Genomic DNA, 27,389 nt, shown 5'->3' on the forward strand with positions numbered 1-27,389 from the left:
GCTACATTAAAGTTACCTTTACTGATGCTAGCCCGGTAAAGAAACTGTTACGTCACAAAAATAAACTCCTGGATAATGACCTTACCCGCTCTATCAAAATATCAGATGACAAAACCAAAAATCAACTTAACTATTTAACCCAATCACGAGAAGAACTTGAATGTAAAAATTCTAATGGTGAAGATAACCTTACCATCAAGTACATAAAAGGGGTACCAGAAATTATGTCTGTTGACACAAAAAACGATTAGATCCATCTTTTCTCCAATGGAAAATCTTATATACAAACCTAGGCAGTTTATTGGCTAAATACAACGAGTTTGTCTACAAAATTCAACTAACAAACCCAAATCTTATTTTTATAACCGAAACATGGCTTTCAAATAAAATACCTGACTCCTTGGTTGACTTACCCGGGTATACTTTATTCAGAACAGGTAGAACAAATAAACCTGGTGGCGGAGTTTGCGCCTATGTAAGCAATCAAATTTTAATTGATTGTTCTTCACAAAAGTTACCATTTTCTTCTGAGAACATAGACACCCTAATATTAAAAATAGCAAGCAAAGATATTTCTTTTACTTTTCTGTGTATCTATCGCCCCCCGCAAATAATACCAGTTTGGAAAACAACAAAAGGCTTTTTGAAAAGATGCAAGACTTGTCAAGGACATGTGAAAATTTAGTAATAGTCGGTGACTTCAATTTTCCTAGTTTAAAATGGCCGCTTACGTTATTTCCTGAACCATACAATTCTGAAACCTATTTTAGTGACTTAATATTAAATAGTAATCTGTCCCAACGTATCACTGAACCAACCAGATACAGACAAAACCAGGAACCATCGACCCTCGACTTATTACTAACAAACGAAGAATCTCTTGTTTGCAATATTAAAATCCTATTGGAAAATCAGATCATAATATAATCAATGCAGAACTTAAATTTTCTACAAAATCCCATAATGGAAAACAGAGCATTAGTCAAAATAAATACTTGGTGACAAATTTCGAACATGTCTGTAATGATCTAGGAAAGTTGGACTGGGATCAAATGTTTATATCCTGTGAATCCTCATCTGAAATGTGGTCAGTTGTTTTGTAATATTCTTTGCGACTCTATTACTTTGAATTCTCAAGAAAAACCAATGCGACAGAAAGCAAAGAAACCTTGGATAAATAAAAATCTTTGTAACATGGTTAAACGGAAGAAACATATCTGGACAAAATATAAGCGTTCAAGAAATCACATTGACCTGACGAATCATCGTAGTTTTTCGAAAATGCTTACAAACTAATCAAAAATTCCAGCCAAAATTTTTTAATTAATTTAGCAAACGACAAAAACCCCAAAAAACTATTTAAATACATTCGCTCCTCAATTAAATCAAGGGTTTCAATACCGTTACTAAAAAAGGGCAACAACAACATGTGTGAAAATGAAATGCAAGTCGCGGAAGAGCGGGTGAGAACTTTCAAAGAGGCATTCACTAAAGAGCTTGAACAAGATGTATTACCTACCCCACACTGCCCTCGTATCTTAAACTCATTAACAACAATAAATATAAATGAGGAAAAAATTAAACAAAAGATTCAAAAATTAAAAAACGATTCGTCTGCAGGTTTGGACAAATTAACGGCAACTATTCTAAAAAAATGCAGTGAAGTGATTGCTGCGCATCTTGCAAAAGTAATGAAATACTCAATGATTAAAAACTCTGTACCCGAACAGTGGAAAGTCGCATCGGTCACGCCAATTTTTAAAAAAGGCGTTAAGTTATCAGCAGGCAACTTAGGCCGATAAGCCTAGTATCGATTGTTTGCAAAATTATGGAGTCCATCGTTCGAGATGAAGTGCAAACATTCTTTACTGAAAATTATGTAATACCCAATATCCAACACGATTTGTTGTGTTGGATATTGCTATATCCAACACGGAAAGGGGTCGCTCTACGATTACTAACCTGCTTCAATGCCTAAAATGTTGCGTATCAATGTGTGCTGCCGACACAAAAATATATATGTAGTTTCCCTAACTTCTCATCAACAATTGCAAACCGATCTGGACACCATTTGGAAGTGGTGCAGTGAATGGTTCCTTCCTCTTAACGCGGACAAGTGTGTGGTATTACATTTGGGAAAAAATATTCCCCGGCTACCCTACCAAATAAATAACATTGAACTTAAAAAAGTCGAATCTTATTGTGATCTCGGAATAATAGGAACTAAGGATCTCTCTTGGTCCCAGCATATTGCCTCAATTGTGAAACGTGCAAATTCTATGTTTTATCTGCTACAAAAAGCTTTTGTTAAAATTCCATTTCACAATTTTATGAAGTTGTATACCACGTTTGTACGACCTATTATTGAATATGCAGGTCCCGTCTGGAGCGCGGACTTGGTGCGCGACAAAAATTTACTTGAATTGTTGTAGCGACGCGCTACACGATCTACGTATGGTTTGCGTATGCCAAGACCTACCTACAGCGAGAGACTTTCAAATGCAAACTTGCTAACTTTTGATAAACGAAAGCTTCGTGGTGATTTAATTTTTACATTCAGAATCCTGTATAATTATTTGGGATGTGATCTAAACGAACTATTTGCAAAAAAATCGGGATATAGTCAAAATCGCTCTTATCGTGCGGGTGTATCGGATTATCAACGACAAACTTTTGTAGTTACGTTTCATTTCAATTTGCGCAAGAACGTTTTTTAACTACAACGCGTCAGGTAAACGAAACAGATATATGCAGCGTTAATGTATCAAAAGAAGATAAAATGATAAATGTCAGTGGTTCTAAAACAATTACTTTCATAACAAACATGCCTGTCTCGTTTCGATTGACGGATGACATTATTTGTCACAAGATAATTTAAATTTCAAATTATGGAAAAGAAAAAGCCTTTTTGTGGATTTCTAAATCCTCAAGCCAAAAAAATGGTACTTAATGTTAATAATTACTTCGAGAACGAAAAAGAAAATAAAGGGTTGCCTAAGAATGTACAAGAAGAAGTAGCTAAAGCGCTTGGAATTAGTTTAAGAATGGTGCAAAATTGTTATTGAGAATTCCGTCTATTTCGGACAATTTTTCAAAAAAGAAAAGTAAATATTATGTCTGGCAACTTAGCAGAATATCGGGGATTCTAGGTATATACCGATGAGGCGTATACCCAACGGGCTTTATACTTATGGGCTTTTTCACGTCATGAAAGGAAATTTACATGTTTTACAAAGGAGTTTTACATGTCGAATCTTGGATACGTAGTATTCCGCAGATATTTTTACGGCGTTAAAGGCATCACGTCAGTTAATAATTATGATCTAAGGTGTATACGCGGCTTTAATATGTTACATGACGGCGTTCAATGTATTGTCAAACTCTCAAGGAAATAACATTTTGGCAGCCACTGATTTTTCAATTTGATTCATATTACGTGACTTTTGAACCCGCACGATAAGAGCGAAGGCGACTATATTAGACTTCGCGGTCACACTTTAAAATTAAAAAAACAGATGTAAAAAAGGTTGTATATGAAAACAAGAACAATCTTATTCCCAAGAAGGAAAAAAAGTGTAAAAGGAAGAAGCCGAAGACTGAAGATTTAAGTGAATGTGTAAAAATGGAAGCAAGGGATAGGATTTATGAAATATATAGGCTAAAAACAAATATCACGCTGCCATTTCAGAGGGATGTTTTAAAGCAACGCGGCACTTTGGAAATTGGACTTTCTGCTTTATCAAAATTAATTAAAAGCATAGGTTTTCGCTATAAAAAAGACTGCAATAGAAGATATTTGTATGAACTACCAAATATTGTGAGCCAACGAATAGGATTTTTAAGACAATATACACAAAATGAAAAATCAAAGTTAAGGAAAGTGGTATTCTTAGATGAAACTTGGATATTTTCAAACGGGAGTGGAATAAAATCTTGGCAAGATGAATCAGTGAAAAGCGTGAAAAGAAAAAAAGGATGTGATTCGTTCCAGGTGCAAGTTTAATTTTTTCTTCTAAGTCTAAAAGTATGGATTATCATGACAATATGAATTGCGAAATGTTTGAAAAATGGTTAAAGGAACAGTTAATACCGAACTTGCAAGAACCTTCCTTAACTGTATTAGACAATGCGTCGTATCATTCAAGAATTTTGAATAAACAACCAAATGGAAGTTGGAGAAAAAGCAATTTATGAATGGTTAGTAAAAGAAAATCAGAATCCCTTGCCATATATGCTAAAATCCGAACTTCTTTCAATTGCAAAATCGCTGAAAAAAAACAAAAATATATGCTGTTGACGAAATAGTACGTGAATATGGCCATGAAGTTTTAAGATTGTCACCCTACCATTGTCAGTTTAATGCCATTGAGCTTATATGGGCAGGGTCAAAATCTTATTATGAGAAGCATGTGGGTGCTGGGCTTAGATCTGACCAGGTTGAAGCTGTTTGGAATGAGGCATTGAAGCACATCACAAAGGAGTATTGGCGGAAATCAGTGGATCACACAGAAAACATTATTAGAACCTGGTGGAAGAGAGAAAAAGTACTCGATATCCAAGTTGAACCATTGATCATTGCTCCATTTGAAGAAGATTCGGAAAATGACGAAGAGTTTTCCGACTCTGTTAGTGATAATGATAGTTATAATTACTTTCTTTTTTTAGTCAAATTTGTTACTTCATTTTTACACATTCACTTAAATCTTCAGTCTTCGGCTTCTTCCTTTTACACTTTGTTTCCTGCTTGGAAATAAGATTGTTCTTGTTTTCATATACAACCTTTTGCACCATTCTTAAACTAATTCCAAGCGTTTTAGCTACTTCTTCTTGTAGCTAAATTTTTCGTTATTAAAATAATTAGTTGTCTTTTTGCATTTCGTTTATTCTTTAGGTATGATTAAAAAGTACAAAATTTTTTTTTTAAACATAGCTAAGTAAATAAATTGGTGAATGCACTGGGAGATAGAAATGCCCGCCGCATTCACCAGTTTTTTTTTAGTTATTTTTTAACTTTTTTTTGACTTTTAACTGATATAAAAGAAGAAGAGAACACAACTTTTTTAATTTTCTGTGCATCAACGTATAGATTGGGTCGAACGACAAATAATAAATCATAAAATTAAAATGTCATTTTAAAAGTCAGATTGTAATATGAACTTGCCTTTAAACAAAGACAGTAGTTTTCTGGTCTCTGACTGCACTGCATCACACACAATACAAATTAATTGTTTGTCATTATACCAAAATGTATAGTTTCCCAATAATTATTACAAAAAAACACAATCACACATAAACAAAGAAGAAGACAAGATCAAATAATCGTCAAAAATTAGACGCTGTGTCCTGAAATCGACAAATTAGTATGTTATGCACATACATAGGATCATGCTAAATCGTATACTAATTTCTCAAAAATTTAGGTAACAACCATTTTTAAATGAAATATGTACAATTTTAATGAAAGGCTAGTGAGGCATTTTTGCTCTCATAAAAAAATATAAATTGCTTAGATTTAGATATTATTGCGTAAAGAAAAATTGTTATTGAGAATTCCGTCTATTTCGGACAATTTTTCAAAAAAGAAAAGTAAATATTATGTCTGGCAACTTAGCAGAATATCGGGGATTCTAGGTATATACCGATGAGGCGTATACCCAACGGGCTTTATACTTATGGGCTTTTTCACGTCATGAAAGGAAATTTAGATGTTTTACAAAGGAGTTTTACATGTCGAATCTCGGATACGTAGTATTCCGCAGACATTTTTACGGCGTTAAAGGCATCACGTCAGTTAATAATTATGATCTAAGGTGTATACGCGGCTTTAATATGTTACATGACGGCGTTCAATGTATTGTCAAACTCTCAAGGAAATAACATTTTGGCAGCCACTGATTTTTCAATTTGATTCATATTACGTGACCTTTGAACCCGCACGATAAGAACGAAGGCGACTATATTAGACTTCGCGGTCACACTTTAAAATTAAAAAAACAGATGTATAAAACAAAAACACGTCAAATGTTTTTGCCTAATAGAGTGTTTGATGTTTGGAATTCGTTATCGGTAGATGTCATAACTGCTTCTTCTGTAAACTGTTTCAAGACTCGTCTGGATAGATTGGACATGTTTAGTGTTTAAATTTGGAAGCTGACATTTGATGATTTATTCAAATATATTGTAATACCTACTTAGTTCATAGAGCTATACAGAATGTAAATTCTTGGCTTTTATCTAATAAAATAATAATAATAATAATAATAAATATACTTTAAGAATAAATCTTTATAATTTGTCGCAAATAATTTATTTTATTTTTTCTAATAAATCTTGGGAAACAATGTTTTTGAATTTATTTTAGTGGCATTATAAACTATTTATTGACATAAATCTTTTAGCTCAATGAGGTCTCAGTCTTTCTAATTTTGTCCGATACTGTAAGCCTACATAATTTCCTTATTAATTGATCTGAAACTGTTATTTTTTTAGCTTTAATAATGATTTTTATCAAATTTTATTAAGTAAAATAAATATTTGACTGGGTATTTGTTTATGTTAAAATAGGTCATGGGCGAGAAAAAGTATAACTGTGAAATCTGCATGAAAGGATTTACCACCGAGAAGTACCGCGACGTTCACATGAAAGCCCACAAAGGCGACAAACAGTACAGCTGTAGGGTGTGCGAAAAATCGTTCCTTTCAAAATCCCACCTCACCGAACACATGAAGTTCCACAACGAGCACTCCAAGAAATTCCTTTGTTCTGAATGTGGACAAAGGTGAGTTTCAATCATTATTTGAATGACAGAATTTATACAGTGAGTTAGGTAAGCAATATCTAATATCAATATATTACAGGTTTATCCGAAACGACTATTTAGTTATACATATGAGAAGACACAGAGGTGAAAAACCATTTAAATGTAAATTCTGCGGCAAAGGATTCCCTAGAACAACGGATTTGACGGTACACGAACGTTACCATACTGGGGAAAAAACTCATTTATGTACTGTATGCGGCAGAGGATTCGGAAGGTGAACTTATTTTTGAATAAATTAATCGTGTTATGAATTTAAAATAATTTATTTGGATTGTAGGGCATATAATTTAACAGTGCATATGCGAACGCATACGGGGGAGAAGCCATACAGATGTACGTATTGCGATGCGGCGTTCGCGCAAGGCAACGATTTAAAAGCTCACATAAGGAGGCATACGGGAGAGAGGTTCCAGTGCGATTTGTGTACTGAGAGTTTCTTAATGGGTTATTTGTTGACGCAGCATAAGAGAGCTGTTCACGGTAAGTGCAAATTCTTGCGTTTCTTTATGTTACTCTCATTTTAATGGGGGTATTTTTAATACCCCCGCTTAAAAAAAGAAAAAATATGTAGGTTACGAGGGGAGTTTGTTAGTATAACATAGTAATATAATAAAGTTTATTTTTATTTTATTTAAAAAATAGTGGCGTTCGTGTCCCTGTGCGCCCTGGCAGCCAACGTCGCTCTAATGGGTCACTTATTTTGTTGGGTATTACGTCACTGTATATAGTAAAAAACAATTTAAAAAAATACTATCTGGTACGCTGAATTATTGAAAAGAATAAGAAAATAGACTTATTAACGTATTGTAACGAAATTCGGGAACACACTTTGATTGTCAACGTCAAAAACACTAACCTAAAGGCACCCATTCACTAACAGATCGCCTGCAGGCCATGGACTGACGGCCATAACGGCAGGCAATGGCCGAGGGAGGCCACACACTATTCAGTGGGCCTTTAGGGTCAAAACCCAAAGAATTGGTCCTTCAGATCGTTGCCTGCAGGCGACCCCAAACATGTCCACACACTCTCAGTCGATCGTAGTTTCTTGAATGAGCGTTGCGTTTAACAAAATGGCTAATTCAAAAAAACTGAAGAAATTAGCCAAGCCAAAAGCCAGCTAGATAACGAAAACGATTCTGGGTTAAAAATTGGCTTCTAGAGAGAAAAATTGTCTCATATAAGTCTTATTAAAAAACTTCGAAAATCTAGTTCAGACGATTTAAAAAATTATCTCCGTATGGATGATAAGACTTTTAAAACCCTATTAAGAGTCGTTAAATCTGACATTACAAAGAAAAATACCAAAATGAGGAGAGCGATTAGTGCAGAAGAAAGGTTAATTGCAACATTACGGTTCCTAGCAACAGGAAGAAGCTTTGAGGATTTGAAATTTTCAACACTTATTTCCCCTCAGGCACTAGGAGTCATCATCCCTGAAACGTGCAAGTGCATCTACAAAGTTTTAAAGAAAGAGTATTTAAAGGTAAGAAAATAAACATATATTTATTCATAATTGAAACTTATGAAACTAATTTACGACTACAAAGTGATTAAATGTATTATTAAAATTTATTTATTTAATAAAAACATTTTTATTATTTTAAAACTCTTCTTCAATTTGGCCAGCAGATGACAAAACTGTAAGTTGTTGGTCAGAAAAAGCAACATTTGAGTGCGAAAAAGGTGTGTTATTTGTGACTGTGTGGAGTGGCTTTGAAAATTGATATGACTGTTGGTGTTGAATAACATTTGAATTCTGCTGATAATGAGACTCATTTGGGACTGGCATCTGGATTGTTTGATAGCTGAAAACAGGTTTGTTCACTACAACGTCTGACTCGGGAGTCAATTTATTCTGGATTACATAAAACAGAACTTTGTTTATTATTTGTTCGGCATAAAATTTTTGTTCTTCATTAATTCTTCGCAGTTTGTAAGCTACATTTTCTCCTATTACATGAAACTCATCTGCTATGTTATTTCTTAAAATTGTGCTGCAAACCCCTCGTTGGGCGCCATCTTGTTATGTTAAAAATATTATCCCGGCAAGACTATCCGGTTTACAGGGGCTAATTCTAGGGAGTTGAGTTTGTTCGACGGTCTTGGTTTAAGAGTTCTAAACAACAAGAACAACTCCCTAGATCTGATAGGTTCCAGAAACCCTGTTAAATTTAAAAGATGGAACAAAAAAAAAGAACCTATCAGGCCGGCTTCGTGGGTTCTCTGTATGGTCAGTTGCCTCAGTCACACTCACTCACTCAGTAGTAAAACACCTTAATTTAATTTAAATAGGGTGTTTATTAAAGTCTTCATACTCAATAGCTTAATTTATCAGAAACAAGGAGTTAAATCTACATGGTAAGTAAATATAAGTAAATATACAAGATGGTCTTAAAAAGGTAAACAAAAATAAATAAAAGATATATATATATATATATACAAGTTTATAACCCAAAGGTAGATACCTGAATTCGTCAGTGATCACTTCGGAAGCATTACATAATAAGGCGTAACATTGAATTGTTTTAATTTAGATAATTATACCATAAATATAGTTACTTAAGTTTTAAATATTAAAATGAGAAAGTGATAATAAATTCATGTTAAATCATACAAAAAAAATCAAAAGAAGAATATGGTTCAGATTAAAAGAATGTGCTTACGGGTCAAGTTCCATGGTGTTCTTCTTTCGGGGGCGAGAGCCCGCGATGGGCAATTTTTCACCACATAGGGCTTACGGCATGATGTGTGTTGACGGGGCTAAGGGCGGCGAAATTATTTTTCAGGCTTCAGGGCGAAATCCTCATCACTGCTGGGTCACGGCTGGCGGTTTACACTGTCATATTTAAGGAGCCCTAAGAGAGATTTCTCAATGGAAACACGGAACACCAAATAAAATGTCACCAACGGTGAAAACTACTTACGAAGTTTCGAGAGGCATCAAACTACTAAAACCCATCCTGCTTCAAAAATATTTCGTTGAAACTGAAGAAACAATAATGCATTTTAGTTTTAGATGTTATTTTAACAAAAAAGGTGCTGGCGGAGAGAGATGATAATAGATTTATTTCAAACCTCTCTCCGTCACAGCGGGCAGCACGGTTCACTCTTGACGGACGCAGGAGCTGGAAAGACCCCCAGATGCGTCGCGGAACTGCTTAAGTAGTAGTCTAAAAGACGTCTGGGCGTAAGACCGGAGATTGAGGAACTTCACTCGTTACTTTATGGGTTTAGCCGCTATGGGCCCAACCAAAACCCATACATAGGTCACTAACAAGCAAACCACAGAGTGCCTAGTGAAAAGTACAATTACGGGCCAAATCGTAATAATTCGACACGCGGCGCCACTGGCGTCCGCTTTAGTAAACCGGTTGACCAATTCAATTGCCGTGAAATCTTCTCCATGCACAGCATATTGTAAACAATAACAAAGAATTAAAATGGTGATAATATTGATAGTGGTTTAATGAAAAATATTGGCGAATTCCATTAAGAGTCGAAGGCAATTGTAATTATGGTGGGTGTCTCAGTTTTGAAAGAAAAATTTAGAATAAAGTCATTTTTAAATATTTTAACCAAATGAATAAAAGTTAGGATTCTCCAGATCCCGTCTAAAGCGTAATTAATCCTGCAACAAACCTTTTCAATCATGTCGTGTTGCTCTGTTAACTTTCTCTTTGGTGCAGAACGTTTAGCTGAACTTGTAGAGGTTCTTGAAGAACATCTGCTATTACTTGCCAAAACAGCCGGTTGAGGGAACGTTAGTGGCGTTGGTACTATATTCCTATCTTCAGATTCGTCAATACCAGTACTTCTGGAACTCGAAATTTCTTCGTTAATATGTTCAGCCTAAAAAAATAAAGCAAGATTTGTAAAATACGAGTATATTTTTATCTAGAATAATGTTAAACTTCTAAAATAAAAACAGGCGAAATTTAGGTATTTTCATGGCAGATTTTTTTTAGTTTCCCAAAACCCGTGAGGAATGGCAAGACATAGCAAGAAACTTTGAGAGTAGATGGAATTTTCCCAACTGTGGAGGTGCCATTGATGGGAAGCATATTAGAATTGTCAAGCCATGTAATAGTGGATCATACTTTTATAACTAACTTAAAGGTTATGACAGTGTCGTTTTAATGGCAATGGTTAACGCCGATTACGAATTTACTTACGTCAGTGTTGGATGTAATGGACGAGTATCCGACGGAGGCGTTTTTGAGACCACAACATTTCACGATAGATTAATAAATGGAAAACTAAACATACCAAGCAATGAAACTACCAAAGAAAATATGGATTTTGTTTTTGTGGCGGATGATGCCTTTCCATTACACGAACACATGCTTAAACCTTTTTCTCACGAAACATTAACAGCGGATGAACGAATCTTTAACTAGAGATGTACTCAAGCCAGGCGTACTGTAGAAAACGCGTTTGGCATTTTAGTTAACAGATTTCGCGTTTTTCATACTGCAATTAATATGAAGCCTGAAAAAATAAATTACATTGTCCTCGCATCTTGTGTCCTACATAACTTTTTACGGCGCCATGCAACAAACGCCTACTTATCTAAAAACATCGTTGATACTGGGGACATAATACCGGGAGATTGGAGAAGCGAAAACACCTTAAATAACTTACAACTAGGTTATGGTAGGAATCCATCACACATGGCAAAAGAAAATCGTGATGCTTACAAACAGTATTTTATGCAGAGAGGAAAAGTGTCCTGGCAAGATAATTTTTTGTAATGTAACTATTTTTTAATTTTTTTCCTATAGGTTCAATAAAATATATTTGTAGATATTTATAAAATACCACACAGTATTTTGTTTTTATATTATTAATGTTACGGCTAATATGGATACTTGGGTAGTTTGCAATCTAGCCAGCTACTTTACAAACTAGCCAGATGCGCTGTTATTTTGCAGGAATCTGCATATTCTTGCGAAATAGCAGGTAATGAGTTGCTAGTCTACAAACTAGCAGCTATTTTACTAAATTAACTCACATAAAATACCCATTTAAAACAGATTTTTCAGATAGTGTGCATACTAGCCAGCTTGTTTGTAAACTAGCAACTCGTTATCCGCTATTTTGCAAGAATATGCAGATTACTCCAAAATAACAGCGCATCTGGCTAGTTTGCAAAATAGCTGGCTAGATTGCAAACTACCCAAGTATCTACGAGCCATGTCTCAGTGAAGTTGGCCCAACTATCAAAACTAGGATTTTTTATGAAATTTGACATATTAGCGAAAACGTATTAAAAACTAAAAGGTATTTCTGATAACATATGATCTTTTTATTTAATATTAGCTTAAAATACTACATGTTTTATAACTGAGGAAAAATATCTTACAAAAATTCAAAAAATCTGTCGATTAATAAAAATCAACAAAACCAAATAGCAGCAAATTACCACTGCGTTACATCGCCTTTTCGACTGATTACTGCTTTGATACGTCTTAACATAGTGTCAACTAAAGTTTGATAGTCATCTGGTGTAAAACTGTTCCAAATTTCTTGGAGACGGGTTCGCAATTCTGGAACGGTTCTTGCGGGATTCGATCTGAGCTTCTTCTTCATGATATGACACAACGTTTCAATCGGCGATAGATCTGGACTACTCGACGTCCACTTTAAAACTGGAATTATGTTTTCTAACATCCAATCTTTTACTTTTTTATCCGTATGGCAAGCGGCACCATCTTGTTGGAAGATACATTCGATATTGTTTAAACGCATTTGTTCAATTTGGGGTATTAGGTTATTTTCAAGCACATTAATGTACTTATCAGCATTCATAATACCTTCCACAAAGTGTAAGTTTCCCACTCCACTTGCTGACATCGATCCCCAGATCATAACAGAAGCCGGAAACTTAACTTTTTTTTTAAGACAGTCATTCTGAAACACTTCTTCTTTAGTTCTTATGACACGACTTCTACTATCACCAACGGATACTTCAAATCTGGCTTCATCACTCCAAATAATCGAGTTCCATTGATTCGAAGACCATAATTTGTGTTCTTTAGCCCACGCTAGCCTGTTTTTCTTCTGAATTTTTGTCAGTAGGGGTTTCTCTTTTGCCTAAAAATACTGAAACTTGAAAACAAATAATAAAAAAAAATAATCATAACAGTGTTGGGACCACTGTTATTTTTACTGTATGTGGATGACTTGAGTTTATTGAAACTGCAGGGCAAGGTGGTTCAGTTTGCTGATGATACCACCATACTATGGAGCCATAAAAATTCTGACTATATTAAGACTTGTATCCTTGAAGACCTTCAGATTTTATCAGGATGGTGTGCTTCCAACAGGCTCGTGTTTAATGTAAGAAAGACGTCTATTATGGGGTTTAAGTGCGATGTTCAGGGTCTGATGTTTGACGAAAATTCCCTCTTGCAGAATAAAGAGTGCTGCAAGTTCTTAGGAATTACCATTGATGGTCGCCTTCGGTTTGAAGATCATATTTTACATTTAGCTGGGAAATTATCTTCTGGATGTTTCGCAGTACGAATGGCAAAACAAGAGCTGGGTGGGGTGGTTGCACGTTCAGTGTACTTTTCACTTATTGAATCTCATATTCGGTATGGCTTGCCTTTTTGGGGTTTAACCAATAAGGGGCTACTTAGCATTATCTTTGTTATTCAAAAAAAAGCAGTTAGATACCTGTGTTCTGCTAAGTTAAGAGATTCTTGCAAACCCCTCTTCATTTCTGAAAAAATCCTAACTCTTTTTTCACTCTTTATCTTAGAAACAGCTGCTCTTATTCACAAAATTCCCAAACTACCCTCTGACACTGGCCATTTGACTCGTCGTGTAAATGATGTTCCCCTACCTATTTCTACATCTTCCCTTACCAAAAACTCATAAATTTACATAAGTAAAAAAATTTACAATCATGTTCCTCTGTGTGTTAGACATATATCGGATATTAAGAAATTTAAAAGAGAATTAAAGTCGCTTTTATTGTCTAAGGCATATTATAACCTGGATGACTTTTTTAATGATAGGTTTTAACCTTGGACATGTTGGAAAGTTTTCTTTTTTTCCTTTTTTCTTCTCTAGTTTTGTCAACAAGTTTACCTTTATTTAGTAATTGATTGTTTTATTTAGTTATCTTTAATTTAAGTATGTTCAAAAAGTTTTGTCTTTTTGTGTTTAATTTTGTTCATTGTTTTGTCAATTTTTGAAATTGTATTTGTGTTTTGTTTTTTTAGCTTGTAGGATGCTTGTACACAAGATTATTCTTACGTAATATAGCACATTTTCTTTCTTCTTCTTCTAATTTAAGCCTACCTTGTAAGTTTTAAATGCCAGTTTTTGGGCGGCTCTGTGACAGGTTGCTCTTGAAAACTTTTTTGTTATTGCCTGATTCCACAATAATTTCAATTCGTTGTAATTAGCACGCCGATTTCTCTTGATAATCCGTTTTAAGGCTCTTAAGTTGGTGTTGGAATAACGCGGTCGACTTCCAATTCTGGGTTTTTTAGCAACAGATCCCGTTGTTTTGTACAATTTAATAATATTTCGAATTGTATACCTCGATTTGTTAATACTGTCAGCGATTTGGGAAGCATTTTGACCTTTTAAATGCAAGTGAATGATCACTTTTCTTATTTCGTCAGAGACAGCCTTACCACGAGCCATTTTTAATTGTTAACAACAACACTAATGCATTGAAAGTTGATTTAAACGTCAAAATCGGCTTCTTAGCAACGCAAAATATTGTTCTTAGCAACGCAATTTGTTTTATACAGCCTACTTTTATTTTATCGAAGCGCATAAACAGACCATTCAACTAAGTTATTTCCATCACGTATTTTGCGATAGAAAAATCATTTTGCAAAGAAAAAAATATCGAAATTAAAACGCTTTAAAAATAGCTGCGTCGGTTTTGTTATCTTTCCATAAACATTTCAAGAAACCAAAAATATTATATTTGAAATAAAATTTTAGTTATCCCTTAAATAAATTCTAAAAAATCATGTTTTGGGGCGTTAGGCCAACTTCACTGAGACAGGGCTCGTATATTAGCCATAACATATATTATTATCTATGAAACGACAAAACCTTTTGTGCAAAAAAACACACAACACAGTGTTATGCACTACACGCCAAAGATTGCAACATCAACTAAGAAAAAAAATGTTTTTTCACTTACGTTCGGTTACTTCGTTATCAGAAATCTCTTCTTCTGTGTCATGTTTGTAATCACTGTCGTTTGAAATTGGTTGCAGCGGAGTTTCCCGATCAGATGTAAACATAAGTAACTTGAAATACCAAAGTTTGGGTACATATACTTGTTCTGAACCGCTACCTGATTTTTTACTTTTATTTACTTTTTTCAGTTCTTTTCTAAATGAACTTCTTAGATTATTTATTTTATTTTTTACTGTATCCACTGTAGCTTTTTCATCGACAGTTTTATAATACTGCAACAATGCAGAATATGTTTGTTCCCGCATTTGTCAGTTGGAATAATGTTTTGATTTTATTTCCCATAAACACGGGTGATTTCTATAAATATCTATCAATCCAGTTATAAATTCAGGTTGGTTGCACCTGTCGCTCATATTTATCCTGTTTAAAACGACAAAATTTCGAAAAAAATTGCTGACCTTCAGTCCAATTTTTAAAATTGATGAAAGTTCTGGCCTTCGGACATAAACTGACAAGGAATCACCATTCACAGTAGGGTTTTCAACAACGGCAGGTCTCGACTTGCGTGTATGTGGAGAGAACACGCCTCAGGGCTAGATGCCTTCAGGCATAGGCCTGCGGGCGGCCTGTTAGTGAATGGGTGCCTTAACTCGCCTTGACTGTCGTTTAATTGTTTCTATGGTAAAAACTGACTAAACAATTAAAACTGAATGAAATGTCACGAAGCGCGTTCTTTTTAAAGCCCGATGAAATAGTTTCGAAATATTTAGAATTATCCTCATTGTTTTTCCCGAAAGAGACCAATAATTTTAGGAGAACCCTGACAGTCAAAGCAAGGCAAGTATACAAGTTCTAGAAAATTAAAACTACAGGGATTTACAATAATATAACCTAAATTTGGGCCAAAATGGGGCCCTCAAACAAGATGAACTACATACTTATAATTATAAAAATTAGACACTATAGATAAAAATAATGGGTCCGTTAAAGTTAAAGGGACGTCTAAAAAGCGATTTTTTTTTAAATTTTTACATAGAATGTTGAGTTTGAACATTTTATTGATAAAAAAGTGAGGATGAAGTTAAAAAATGCAAAATTTTAAAAATTAAGGATTTTCTACTTACGTATAATTCACAATTACATCCGGCTTAACTATACTCTATTTGCGACTAGCCATCACGTTGACCATTATATATGCTATTCATTTAAATTTAAAGCCCTAAGTAACCAAATTCTGTAACTTAGGAGGATTTACAATCACTTCTTTAGGTCATATTGCTCATATTTAGTTTTTGCTCGAATTTTTGTATTATCGATCATGCATTGTACCGATTAGTTAGTCTTAGACACTTTCGGTTTATTGTTGTTAATTTTAAATTTCCAAATCCTAAAAATGGCACATCGTTATGAAAACAATGAACTTGTGGATATGTTGCTTATTTATGAAGTCTTCAAAGTGCTGCTGCTGCTTCGGTATTATACGCAGACCGCTTTCCTTTGCGGAATCATCCTACATCCAGAAGTTTCATAAATCTTATTCAACGGGCTAGGGATACTGCCGATTTACGGGAACATCGTGGAGGGCATGCAGGAAGAGGAAGGAGACCTGAAAATGTTCATAGGGAAGAACAAATTTTAAATCTCATCGAAGAAGATCCAACAAATACTCGAGTTGTTGCAGGGCAGGTCGGATTAAGTCAAACAAAAGTATGGACAACATTGCGCGAGAATCAATTTAATCCCTTTCACGTTCAACGTGTCCAAGCGCTACTGCCTGAAGACTTCCCCCGCAGAGTTCAGTTTTGTGAATGGTTCCTACAACAACATGAAAATGATCAACATTTTTCGAACAAAATTTTAGCCATGGACGAGGCATCATTCACCCAAAACGGAATTAACAATTTTCGAAATACGCATGTTTGGTCTGTTGATAATCCCCATGCAATTCGCAGAACCAATTTTCAACACCGCTTTTCTGCTAATGTGTGGGCAGGAATTGTGAATGGGATACTTGTTGGACCATTTATCTTACCAGACCGTTTAACGGGCGATGTTTATTTGGACTTTTTGCAAAATAATCTGCCTGTTCTGTTAGAAGACGTGCCACTGAATATCAGGCAAGCTATGTGGCTCCTGCAGGATGGAGCACTACCATTTTAGACGAGAAGTGAGCGAATTTTTGGATATAAGTTACCCAAATCGTTGGGTTGGCCGAAATGGACCAGTTGCATGGCCACCAAGGTCGCCAGACCTAAATCCATGTGACTTTTTTTTGTGGGGGGTATATGAAAAGTTTAGTTTTCAAGACGCCTATCGACACACAAGAAGAACTAATAGCACGTATTGAGCAGGCTGCGGCAACAGTTAGACAAAAACCGATTTCTCTATTGCGTGCCGTTACGGAACAGTGGTTACGTGAGTTCTATACACAATTAAAAAAAAAGTATTAACTTAAAAATCACCCTGTATATAAATATATCTTTGTATAATATATATAATTAAAAAGTAGAATTTCGAATTTTGGGGATGCAGTCAAAATAAGAAAATGTATAGGCCTAGGTTGTGGAAAAGATTAAGTGATTAAGATTTAAAGATGTGGAACCCTTTATTGCATTGTCTAGCTTTCAAGTATCATTGCACTCTTTATCAGGACTCACTGCAATCTGCATGAGAAAAGAAAACGATTTGAGGCTTTAGGTCTTAAATCAATGAAGAAGTAACTCACCAATGTGGGTTTATAGATTAAAACACATTGGAGTGGTTTCCTTAAAGGGACTAACACATTTATCTTACATTAATTCAAATTAAAGTTCGTGAAGGAACAACCAATTGGTGGTTTCTCACATCGTTGTTTTTCTCATATCAAATGGCAGTAAGTCCTGATGAAATAATACTTGAAAGCTAGACAATACAATAAAGGGTTCCACACGATCTAGGCTATTTATTTTCTTATTACTGCATCCCCAAAATTCAAAAATTTTACTTTTTAACTAATCAACTTATATATAAATTTACATAATTTCTTTAGACGATAAAATCAAGGTTGCAGTACAAATATCACACCGTCTTTTTTTATAGGAAAATTATGTCAAAATATGTTATGGCATTACCTGCCATATCATAATCACAAATCTAATATTGGTTTTTTTACTTTCTAGTTTTTTTACCACATGCAAAATAAAGTAAACACTTTTTAAATGTCATTTTATAAACCACTTTTTGCCTTTGCAATCCATAAGTCTTTGAAATTCAGTAATAGTAAAATTAACTTTCTGTAAATGTGTAAGACATTTTTACTGTCATGTATACCATACCACTTTGTTACTTAAAAAAGTTGGTGTTTTATGGCATGACTAAATTACTTTGAAAAGCTGAGGGGAGATTTTCGAAAGTTGTAGACTTCTCCCACGATCTTTTTCATACATTCTATTTACACCGGCTGTATTTTCGAGAACAATGCAGTCTTAAATACCAAAAAAAAAAACGAACAAAATCAGCCGATTCATTGATTTAATTAAAAAAAAATCAAGAAGCGGGTTTTTTTAATAAATTATTATTAGCTTACACAGCATTATAGCAGCAATGATACATTTAAAAAAATATAAAGTGCTTTTTAAGGCGGGGTTCAGCTACAGGCTGCTTAGGCAAAACCGGAAATTACATTCAATATAATAAATTTACAAAAAAAGGCGTAGATTTGAGATAAAATAACCCTTATTTAGAACATAAGAGTTTTATTAGACTTGTAATTTGTAATAAAATAAGAGAACACAATTTAAAATTATATTTGTGCTTCGTGAACGATACAAAAGCGTTTGACTCTGTTAACTGGTCATTTTTGTGATGGGTGAAATGTGTGGTCCCAATCATCTGATATTTTGAATTAAGAGACCCTACCAACACAATAATGCCATCAAAGTCAGAACTGGATACAGCGTCCAGAGCCTTGAAGATAGAGGCCGGTGTCAGACAGGGATGCATACTCTTGCCCTTTCTTTATATTATGAGAAAAGGTAAGTCCTTGACGACTGGGAAGGTATGCGGACGACTTGATTATTGCAGCAGACGAAGAACAACTGAAAAATATACTGAACAAATTAGAGAATTATAGTTGACAGTATGGTTTAACAAACAAAAACCAAAGTAATGATCATCGATCCTCCCACGATACATTCAATATAAAAAAAAACGTAGCTAGATATGATGTGGTGAGCAAGTTTGTATACTTGAGATCGTTGATAACCAAAGATGGAGGCTGTTCAGGGAAAATAAAGAGAAGATTGGCAATGGCCATGGATTTTGCTTTATTTAAAGCATAAACACCTTAAGTCAGCAACTTAGGTTGTTTAAGGAATACATCGGCTAAGATTGGGTTTGCGGAGTTGGGGTGTTTTAGTGCCAATTGATGGAAAATATGATATTTAGTCGATTTTCGTGACTAACCCATTTTGGCCAAAAAATGACTTAAGTTGTTTAAGCAATAACCGATTCGATTAATGGTAAACCTATTTACCGCTGCTGAATAATCTCAAAATGAGCAACTATTTTTTAAGATTCGGCGATCTTTTAGTTAATGAATTTTAAAATGTATTGAGACGTGTCGATCTTAATAATTAATAATATTAATAATAATTTAATATTATTATATTGATACTAATTTAAGTTCATTGCCTTTTCCAACCCCCAAGCAGAGCAACCGTTTTTCTCGATTTCCTCATATTTAATAATCGCAAGTATTAAACTTGTGTGTACATAAATGTAAGTATTTCTAATACATTTTCAATAACATTTGGAGTACCTCAAGGATCTCATCTTGGACACTAGTAAAACAAAGTAAAAGTTTGCCCTTAACTTTATAGAGTTCTAATAAAGGTATATAAATGCTGAAAATTATGAAAAATATCACAGTTGATATTGGTATCGCTGATAGTTGCAACTTTTAACGGAGAACGCTCTACTGGTTATTATAACGCCCAATAGGCTACAAGAATTATTTCGCGAGTAAAATAGTGTAGGTTCTATAATTTGATTAAAATAATTTAAATGATTTAAATCAAGTGTATTTATAAGACACGTTAGCACAGATAATTTTTTTGAGGATGTAATAAAGTCATCATTAAAATCACCGGTATAAATACCTTTATCATAAAAAGGCAACGTTAGGGCTAACATATTTCAAAAAAATTCCAGGAATGTTAAGTTTTCTTCTAAAAATTCAAACAATTTTGCTCAAAGAGCTGTTTTGATTAGGTTTTAATTATTTTAGTATATTGTTATAATGCAGGGTGTCCCATAAATAATAGTAAATAATTTAACAGCAGATTCCTTTAAAAAAAATTAGGTTAAGTTGAATTTTCCTAGTCTCAAATACAATACAACCAAGATACAGACTGATAAACTTAATGTGATTTTTTTGAATTTTGGCCATAAATTTTGCATTTATTCTTCGTTCTTAACATAATTTGGAACATGTTTTCTTTTATATGGCAAATCTTAAAATTAACCTGTTTTTTTTAAATTAAGTTATATAGGACGCCACCAGCAACATTAATTCCGTAACCTTTATAGCATCATTTGATTTTTTAAATATGCATTGTGCAAACAGTTTTACTTAAAAAGGGTTTGTTAAACAAAATCGCTACAATTAACCCTTTTCGAGATATTTACATTTAAAGTTTTCAATACGCTCAACATAAAATTTTATTTTCCCACTTCAGGTTAAAATATTTGTTAATTAGATTGTCCCTGACAAGATAAATTTTTATGAATCTCATCTTGATGAATGGATATAAAAATTCAAACTTGCACATTTAGTAACGTTATCTATTATTGGTAGTTCTGTTAGTTATTGTTCTTTATTGCGTGTGACGTGGAAGTCCAAACTCTAAGCTATTAGATTTTTACATATGGCGATACTTAAAATTAATTGTGTATGTAAGAAATTACTGTAGTAGTTACTTTCTTCTTTTGTAGCTCGTTTTGAAAAATAAGATATTACTTTTAGTTTATTATCTATTTTTTGAAAGAGTATTGCCCCAAATCCCAGAGAACTCGCGTCTGTATGAAGTTCCGTGTCTAAAGTCGGGTCAAAAATCGCTAAAAGAGGTCGATGAGACAGAAAAGACCCATAAATTGGCGAACCTGTTTTAAATTTTTTGGGTTGGGCGCATTAAATAATGCTTTTAATTTTCCTTCGTCAGGCCTTACACCATCTTCGGAAATTTCATGACCAAGATAGAGAATTTGTTTTTCGAAAAATTTACATTTAACAATATTTAAGCTAAACCCTGCCGAAGTGAGGGAGGCTAGGACCCGATCGAGTTTTTCCAAACCTGCCTGAATGGTTTTTGATGGTATAATGACTTCATCCATATATACCAAGGCATCGGTATCTTTAAGCTTACCCAGAGCTTTACAAATCGCTCGTTGAAACACTGCAGGGGAGTTCGAAAGACCAAAGGGTGAACGCAAGTATTCAAAATGCCCATCAGGCGTGACAAAAGCTGTTTTATAAATAGAGTTTTCAGCTATAGGGATTTGGTAAAATCCTGCTGCCATGTCCAAAGTCGTAAAATACTTGCTTCCACCCAGCTGATCAATTCGTCTATACGCGGAAATGGAAACAGATCTTTAATGGTAATTTCATACAGAGCGCGATAGTCTACGCATAAACGTCTGCTGCCATCTTTTTTGTGCACCAAAATAACTGGGCTGGCAAAAGGTGATGTAATTTCGCGTATGATGTTGTTTTGCAAGAGGTCGTCAATAATATTGACGACTTGTGATTAAATAAATCCTTTCAACTAGTAAACTACACCTTTGACAACTTGGAATTGAATTGCCTCCTATACCTGTTAACATCATAAAAGTTGGTTCCAAATGACAGTGCAATTTATGAGCAATTTTATCCGAAAGCAAACTACATTCTGCACCTGTATCCATTAAACAATTTACGGTCAAATTTTGTATTTTAAACTTTATGCAAAAATCATTATCTAAGTCTACACAGAAGTAGTTTATTTTGGAGAATTTAGACGAAGTCCCCGCCTTATTTTGATTTTTAAAGAAACATTTTCCAGAACTATGCCCAAATGTCTTACATATCTCACAAGGTTTTACAATACCAGGCAGATTATTTGAGCCACTCGCCTTATTAGCATTATCATAGTTAGATAGCTTACGCGATTTAAAACAATTTCGACTGATATGACCAGGTTTTTTGCAGGAATAGCATATTTTTTCCTCATTATTATTTTTAAACGGATTCGGGCGTTTTAGCGCCCCTGCTTGAAACTGAGTGCTTGGTTTACAAATTTGATAATTACTAAGTAAGTTAAGTAAGGTGGAAATAGAATCAATTCTGCTATTAAAAGCAGCTGTTTTGATATGTGTGTCTGTTATATCACCAATAACTATTTCAACTATTTGACTATCACTTAAATTAAAATTTAAAGAATTTAACAAAGATATTTTTTCTAGCGTACTCACAATATCCTGTTGCTCGGTCGCTTCTGTACATACTAGCCTTACGTAACCGCTCGCTGAGATTCCTCTTCACAGGATAGAGCTGACAAACCTCGGCTCGGAAACTAGCCCAAATTTTATTTGGTGGATGCCAGTTGTCATACCAATCCTTTGCGTCACTTTCAAGGGCTCCCGCGGCTCTGCAAAGCTGTTCAAAATCCCTCCACTTAAACGTGGCCGCCAAAGTGTCTATATCATCGCACCAACTAATCGCTCCCGCATCACTTTTTGACGGGTCAAAAGCTGGAATATTAATTGGCGCTGATGGTGCTGGCACCACCGGCGCAGCTTGTTGAGGTTGTTGCTGAATTCCACGAAGAACCGCAGTTAAAACACTGGTTAATTCCTCCATTTTGATACAATTTAGCTCTAAAGTATCACTGCGAAATTAAAACGCACACTATATATGATCAAAGCAATAAATGGCTTACACGCGCACACCCGAAATAGGTCAGGTTGCACTATATTTCTTCTGTGGTTCTTTTAGTGAGTGAATCCCACTTCTGATGTAAGAAATTACTGCCTTTTTGAAGAAATCAAACACTCAATAACTTATAATACGTTTATTCTTCATCGTGTTTCATACAAGACTGCCTATCGCTAAAAACATCACCCGATACCTATTATTAATAATATCGCTATTTCGAGCGTTTTTGCTTACAATTCCAAAAGGATTAAATGAAATATTTTATCTGACTCACTATGCTCTGGCGGTCCGGACCTGATAATTTAATAAAAAGCTCACATGTACGAAAATACAATAAACACAAGAGACCAAAAATATTTACAGCTGCTGAATCATTTCAAAATGAGCAACTATTTTTTAAGATTCGGCGATCTTTCAGTTAATGAATTTTAAAATGAGTCGTGTCGATCTTTTACTGATAAATATTTATAATTTTTATTTTTAGTTTATCTTTTATATTGTATTATTCATTCGAAGTGTAAAAAAGCAATTTAAATAGTTTATGATTGTAATTTTTTTAGTGCAATGAAAAATTTTAAATGTAAATCTCGAAAAGGGTTAATCAATGCGAAGTATACTTTTTTTAAGCAAAACCGTTTGCACAATGCATATTTTAAATAAAAATTATGCCAAGCCTAAAAAAATTACGGAATTTAAACTAAATTAAAATGTTTCTGGTGACGCCCTCTATGACAATTGTAAAAAAGGTAATTTTGAAGATTTGCCATATGAAAAAAAAATCATTCTTAGAAACTAAGAATAAATGCTAAATTTATTGCCAAAATTCAAAAAAAGGCATTAAGTTTATCACCCTGTATCTTGGTTGTCTTTCGATTTTTGGTCTAGAAAAATGTAATTTAACGTAATTTTTGAAAGGAATATGCTGTTAACTTTTTTACCATTATTTACGGGACACCCTGTATATAAACTAAATTATTCTTAGGTCTCAACGTAGTAAGCAACATTCGTCGCCTGCAACCAGTACACAAAACCGAAAACCCCGACGAACCACCCCCGATAACGATACCGCTACCAAAACCGACGATTCCAGAAAATCTGATGTTCACCCACCTCTTGCACCCGCACGTGCCCGGTTTCCCCAAAGAGGAAAAAGTTGAGGAGCCTCAAACTCACCCTCCACCTCCGCCGATGCTCGCGAAGCCGATCATGCCTGAAAATTTGGTTTTTAACCATTTACAGGCGCAACTGTCGCTTTCGCAAATGCATTTTAGTGCACAGAGGCCGACCATGTAAATTGCCATAGAATAAGCTATATTAGCTAAAGATGTCGATAATATTATACAGGTATGTTAAGATAGTATGGCCTCAAAACGACTTTATTTCTTATGTGATTATGCTGGCAGGATTAGCATTGTCATTACTTTTTAAGTATAACTTAAGAATTTAAAATACCTTCAACTCAGAAAGAAGGAACAATTATTTTTATGTTAATAAAGCATCACTGTTTGTTTCAATATTCATGCCCGTGTGTCTTAGCTGAAATTAACAAGTCGGTTTTTTTAGACATCTATAAGCCTTGATTTTTTCATTGCGAATTAATAACAGACACGTTTTCAGACTAAAGAAATCTGCCTATATTGTATACCAAAATAACTCTTACAACGGTTGCTTTTAATTAAAAAAAAATAGTTTTTCATCCTTTTTGCCGCAAAAAAAGATACTTTACAGCAGTCGATAGGAAAAACTATGTTTGAAATGTTTGTTATTTTAATTATTTAATGTTTTGACATTTTTGGAGTAATTACTATCGTAAAACTTTGACAGGGTTTTAGGGAATTTTTTGGTGTAATTTTTAAAATATTTAATAATCAGGCATTTGTTTTATCTGATAGGAACAATTGATCCTTTGACTACAAATTTTCCAAATATTAAATATTTAAAATTTACCAAAAAAAAAATTTTAAAATGGTGTCAAAGTAACCCCGCATGGGGGGCTTCTTTGATATGTTTTCGTTTTAAATGAAAGTAGTCGTCTCCGCGCGGGGTTACTTTGACATCGCAGTATGAATTTTTTTGTAATTTGAAAATTTTTAGGGTTAAAAAAACGAATTATATATGTTTTCAAACATAAATATATTTATTTTAAGAAACTTTAAACAAAATCCTCTTTATTTGTGAGTTAAAAAACAAAAACAGATTTAAGACTTACAGGAAAAAAAATTAAATATAAAATCTTTGTTAATCTTCATCTTCACAAAATGGGCATTTGTAGCTTCTAACTTTAGACCCTTTGTTACTTACTATTTATTTTTCCTATTTTTGTTTTACACTTACATTTTTCCTTTAGAATCCTAGGAGGTGTTGGATCTATCCCAAGTGTTGTTGTGCTGCTTTCTTCCAATTCATCATCATCTCATTTCAGATTAAGCAGCATCAAAGGTGTCAAAATATTGTACTAAACGCGGGGCTATACTTTCTTCACTAATAGCTGTGAAATCTGCTGAAGCTAAGCTATTTGATTCCCTGTATTATACCATTTAACTCACTGTTGTTTTCTAATGGAACTACTGATATCCATTGACTCTAGTTCAGGAGAAATTAAAATATATTTTGGTCATCTATTAATTCAATTGGTACCGAATTTATAATATAGTCGCCTTCGCTCTTATCGTGCGAGTTCAAAGGTCACCACGTAATATGAATCAAATTGAAAAATCAGTGGCTCCCAAAATGTTATTTCCTTGAGAGTTTGACAATACATTGAACGCCGTCATGTGACATATTAAAGCCGCGTATACACCTTAGATCATAATTATTAACTGACGTGATGCTTTTAACGCCGTAAAAATGTCTGCGGAATACTACGTATCCGAGATTCGACATGTAAAACATACGTTGGTTATTTCCTTTGATGACGTGAAAAAGCCCATAAGTATAAATCCCGTTGGGTATACGCCTCATCGGTATATGCCTAGAATCCCCGATATTCTACTTGCAAGACATAATATTAACTTTTCTTTTTTGAAAAATTGTCCCAGATAGACGGAATTCTCAATAACAATTTTTCTTTACGCAATAATATCTAAATCTAAGCATTTTATATTTTTTTATGAGAACAAAAATGCGTTAGGGACGCCTTTCATTAAAATTGTACATATTTTATTTAAAAATGGTTGTTACCTAAATTTTTGAGAAATTAATATAAGATTTAGCATGACCCTATGTAGGGTAAGGTCGCCCATATTGAACTACTTTTGACAAAACTGGCTGTTACTTATATAATTAATTTAAAGGGTCTGAAAGATGAACCGGCTATTTTATTAAAATTTGGTGACCATAAATGACATTTTTGGAATGTCAACACATTTTTAAATTGATATTAAAAAAATATTTGCAAGTGGTTCATTTTGGGAAACGGGTTGCACAAGTTGAACCCTCGGTGTCCCAAATTGAACCTACACACAATATGGAATCAAGAAACGCATAATAAATTGAAGAAATAATGCCATCCAAAAAATAAATAAAAATCTTTATTTCTATAAAACAAACCATTTATACAAATTAACACTGGCTTGCAATATTGCCAAAGAGAATCAGTACCTGCAAAAACAAAATTTTTATTCTCAAAAAAGAAAACTCGACGAGAAAGATTACGTCGACCAATTTAGAAAAAAAGATAACACTTTCTGGCTTAGACTAATGTAAGAAAATAAAGGCTTATTAACTAAAGTTAGGTAAATACAAAGAATCAGAACAGAACTTTCAGTTTTATAGAAGGAAACTTATAAACTAATAAAAAGAACCGTTAACAAACGCACGAATTACAAAAAAATACTTTTTTTTTGGGACCTACCCCTACGCAGCTGCAGTGGAACCATGTTTTGCATTTTAGGCATTGAATCATGTCCCTGCATTCGTCCAATTCACACTCCCCACAGAACCATTTTCCCGATTCCTGTTTCATTAAGTCTTTTGTTTTTGGGCCTTTGTTTATTAGCCTGTTTTCCTTTACAGGTTCTTTTATTTTTTTATTTTTATTTTTTCCCACACTGGCCTCAAGATCGTCCCTATAAGCACTACTAGTTATTTCCACTGACTTTTGAATGCCTCTACGTCTTTTTGTTACATTCTCATTTACAACTGTTTTGGGTATAGGGGCGACTTCATCTAATAGTGATGCCGTGGATGTTGAAGATTGGTTCAAATCGAGGACTGGTGGTTCGGACACAGACGTGGAGCAGTCCCGTTGTACTGTCTTCCTTAGTGTCCGATTAGTTCCTTCAATTTCCGAAGCATCATGTTGGTCGTTTGTCTGAGTAACATTTGGCATTAAAGCATCAGCAGCAATGAAATCAGATTCTTTAAAGACATGCCTATCAATAGGCCAAACACCTGATACCCTGAAACCATTCACTGCCGTTTCAATGGTTGCCGCTCTTCCA

General features: G+C 34.1%; 1 protein-coding gene across 1 annotated transcript in view; it reads left to right on the forward strand.

Annotated features, from left to right (window-relative positions):
* Positions 1-25,140, forward strand: part of LOC126743474 (zinc finger protein 652-B-like) — a 71,154-nt gene extending 46,014 nt beyond the window's left edge. Inside the window, exons 10-13 of the mRNA XM_050450570.1 lie at positions 6,565-6,779; positions 6,859-7,035; positions 7,099-7,301; positions 23,930-25,140. Of these exons, the coding sequence (XP_050306527.1) occupies positions 6,565-6,779; positions 6,859-7,035; positions 7,099-7,301; positions 23,930-24,240 (906 nt within the window). The 3' untranslated portion in view covers positions 24,241-25,140. The remainder of the gene's footprint in view (positions 1-6,564; positions 6,780-6,858; positions 7,036-7,098; positions 7,302-23,929) is intronic.
* The last annotated feature ends 2,249 nt before the right edge of the window (positions 25,141-27,389 follow it).

The sequence above is a fragment of the Anthonomus grandis genome, chromosome 13 (assembly GCF_022605725.1).
Source record: "Anthonomus grandis grandis chromosome 13, icAntGran1.3, whole genome shotgun sequence".
In the NCBI taxonomy this organism is placed as follows: Eukaryota; Metazoa; Arthropoda; class Insecta; order Coleoptera; family Curculionidae; genus Anthonomus; species Anthonomus grandis.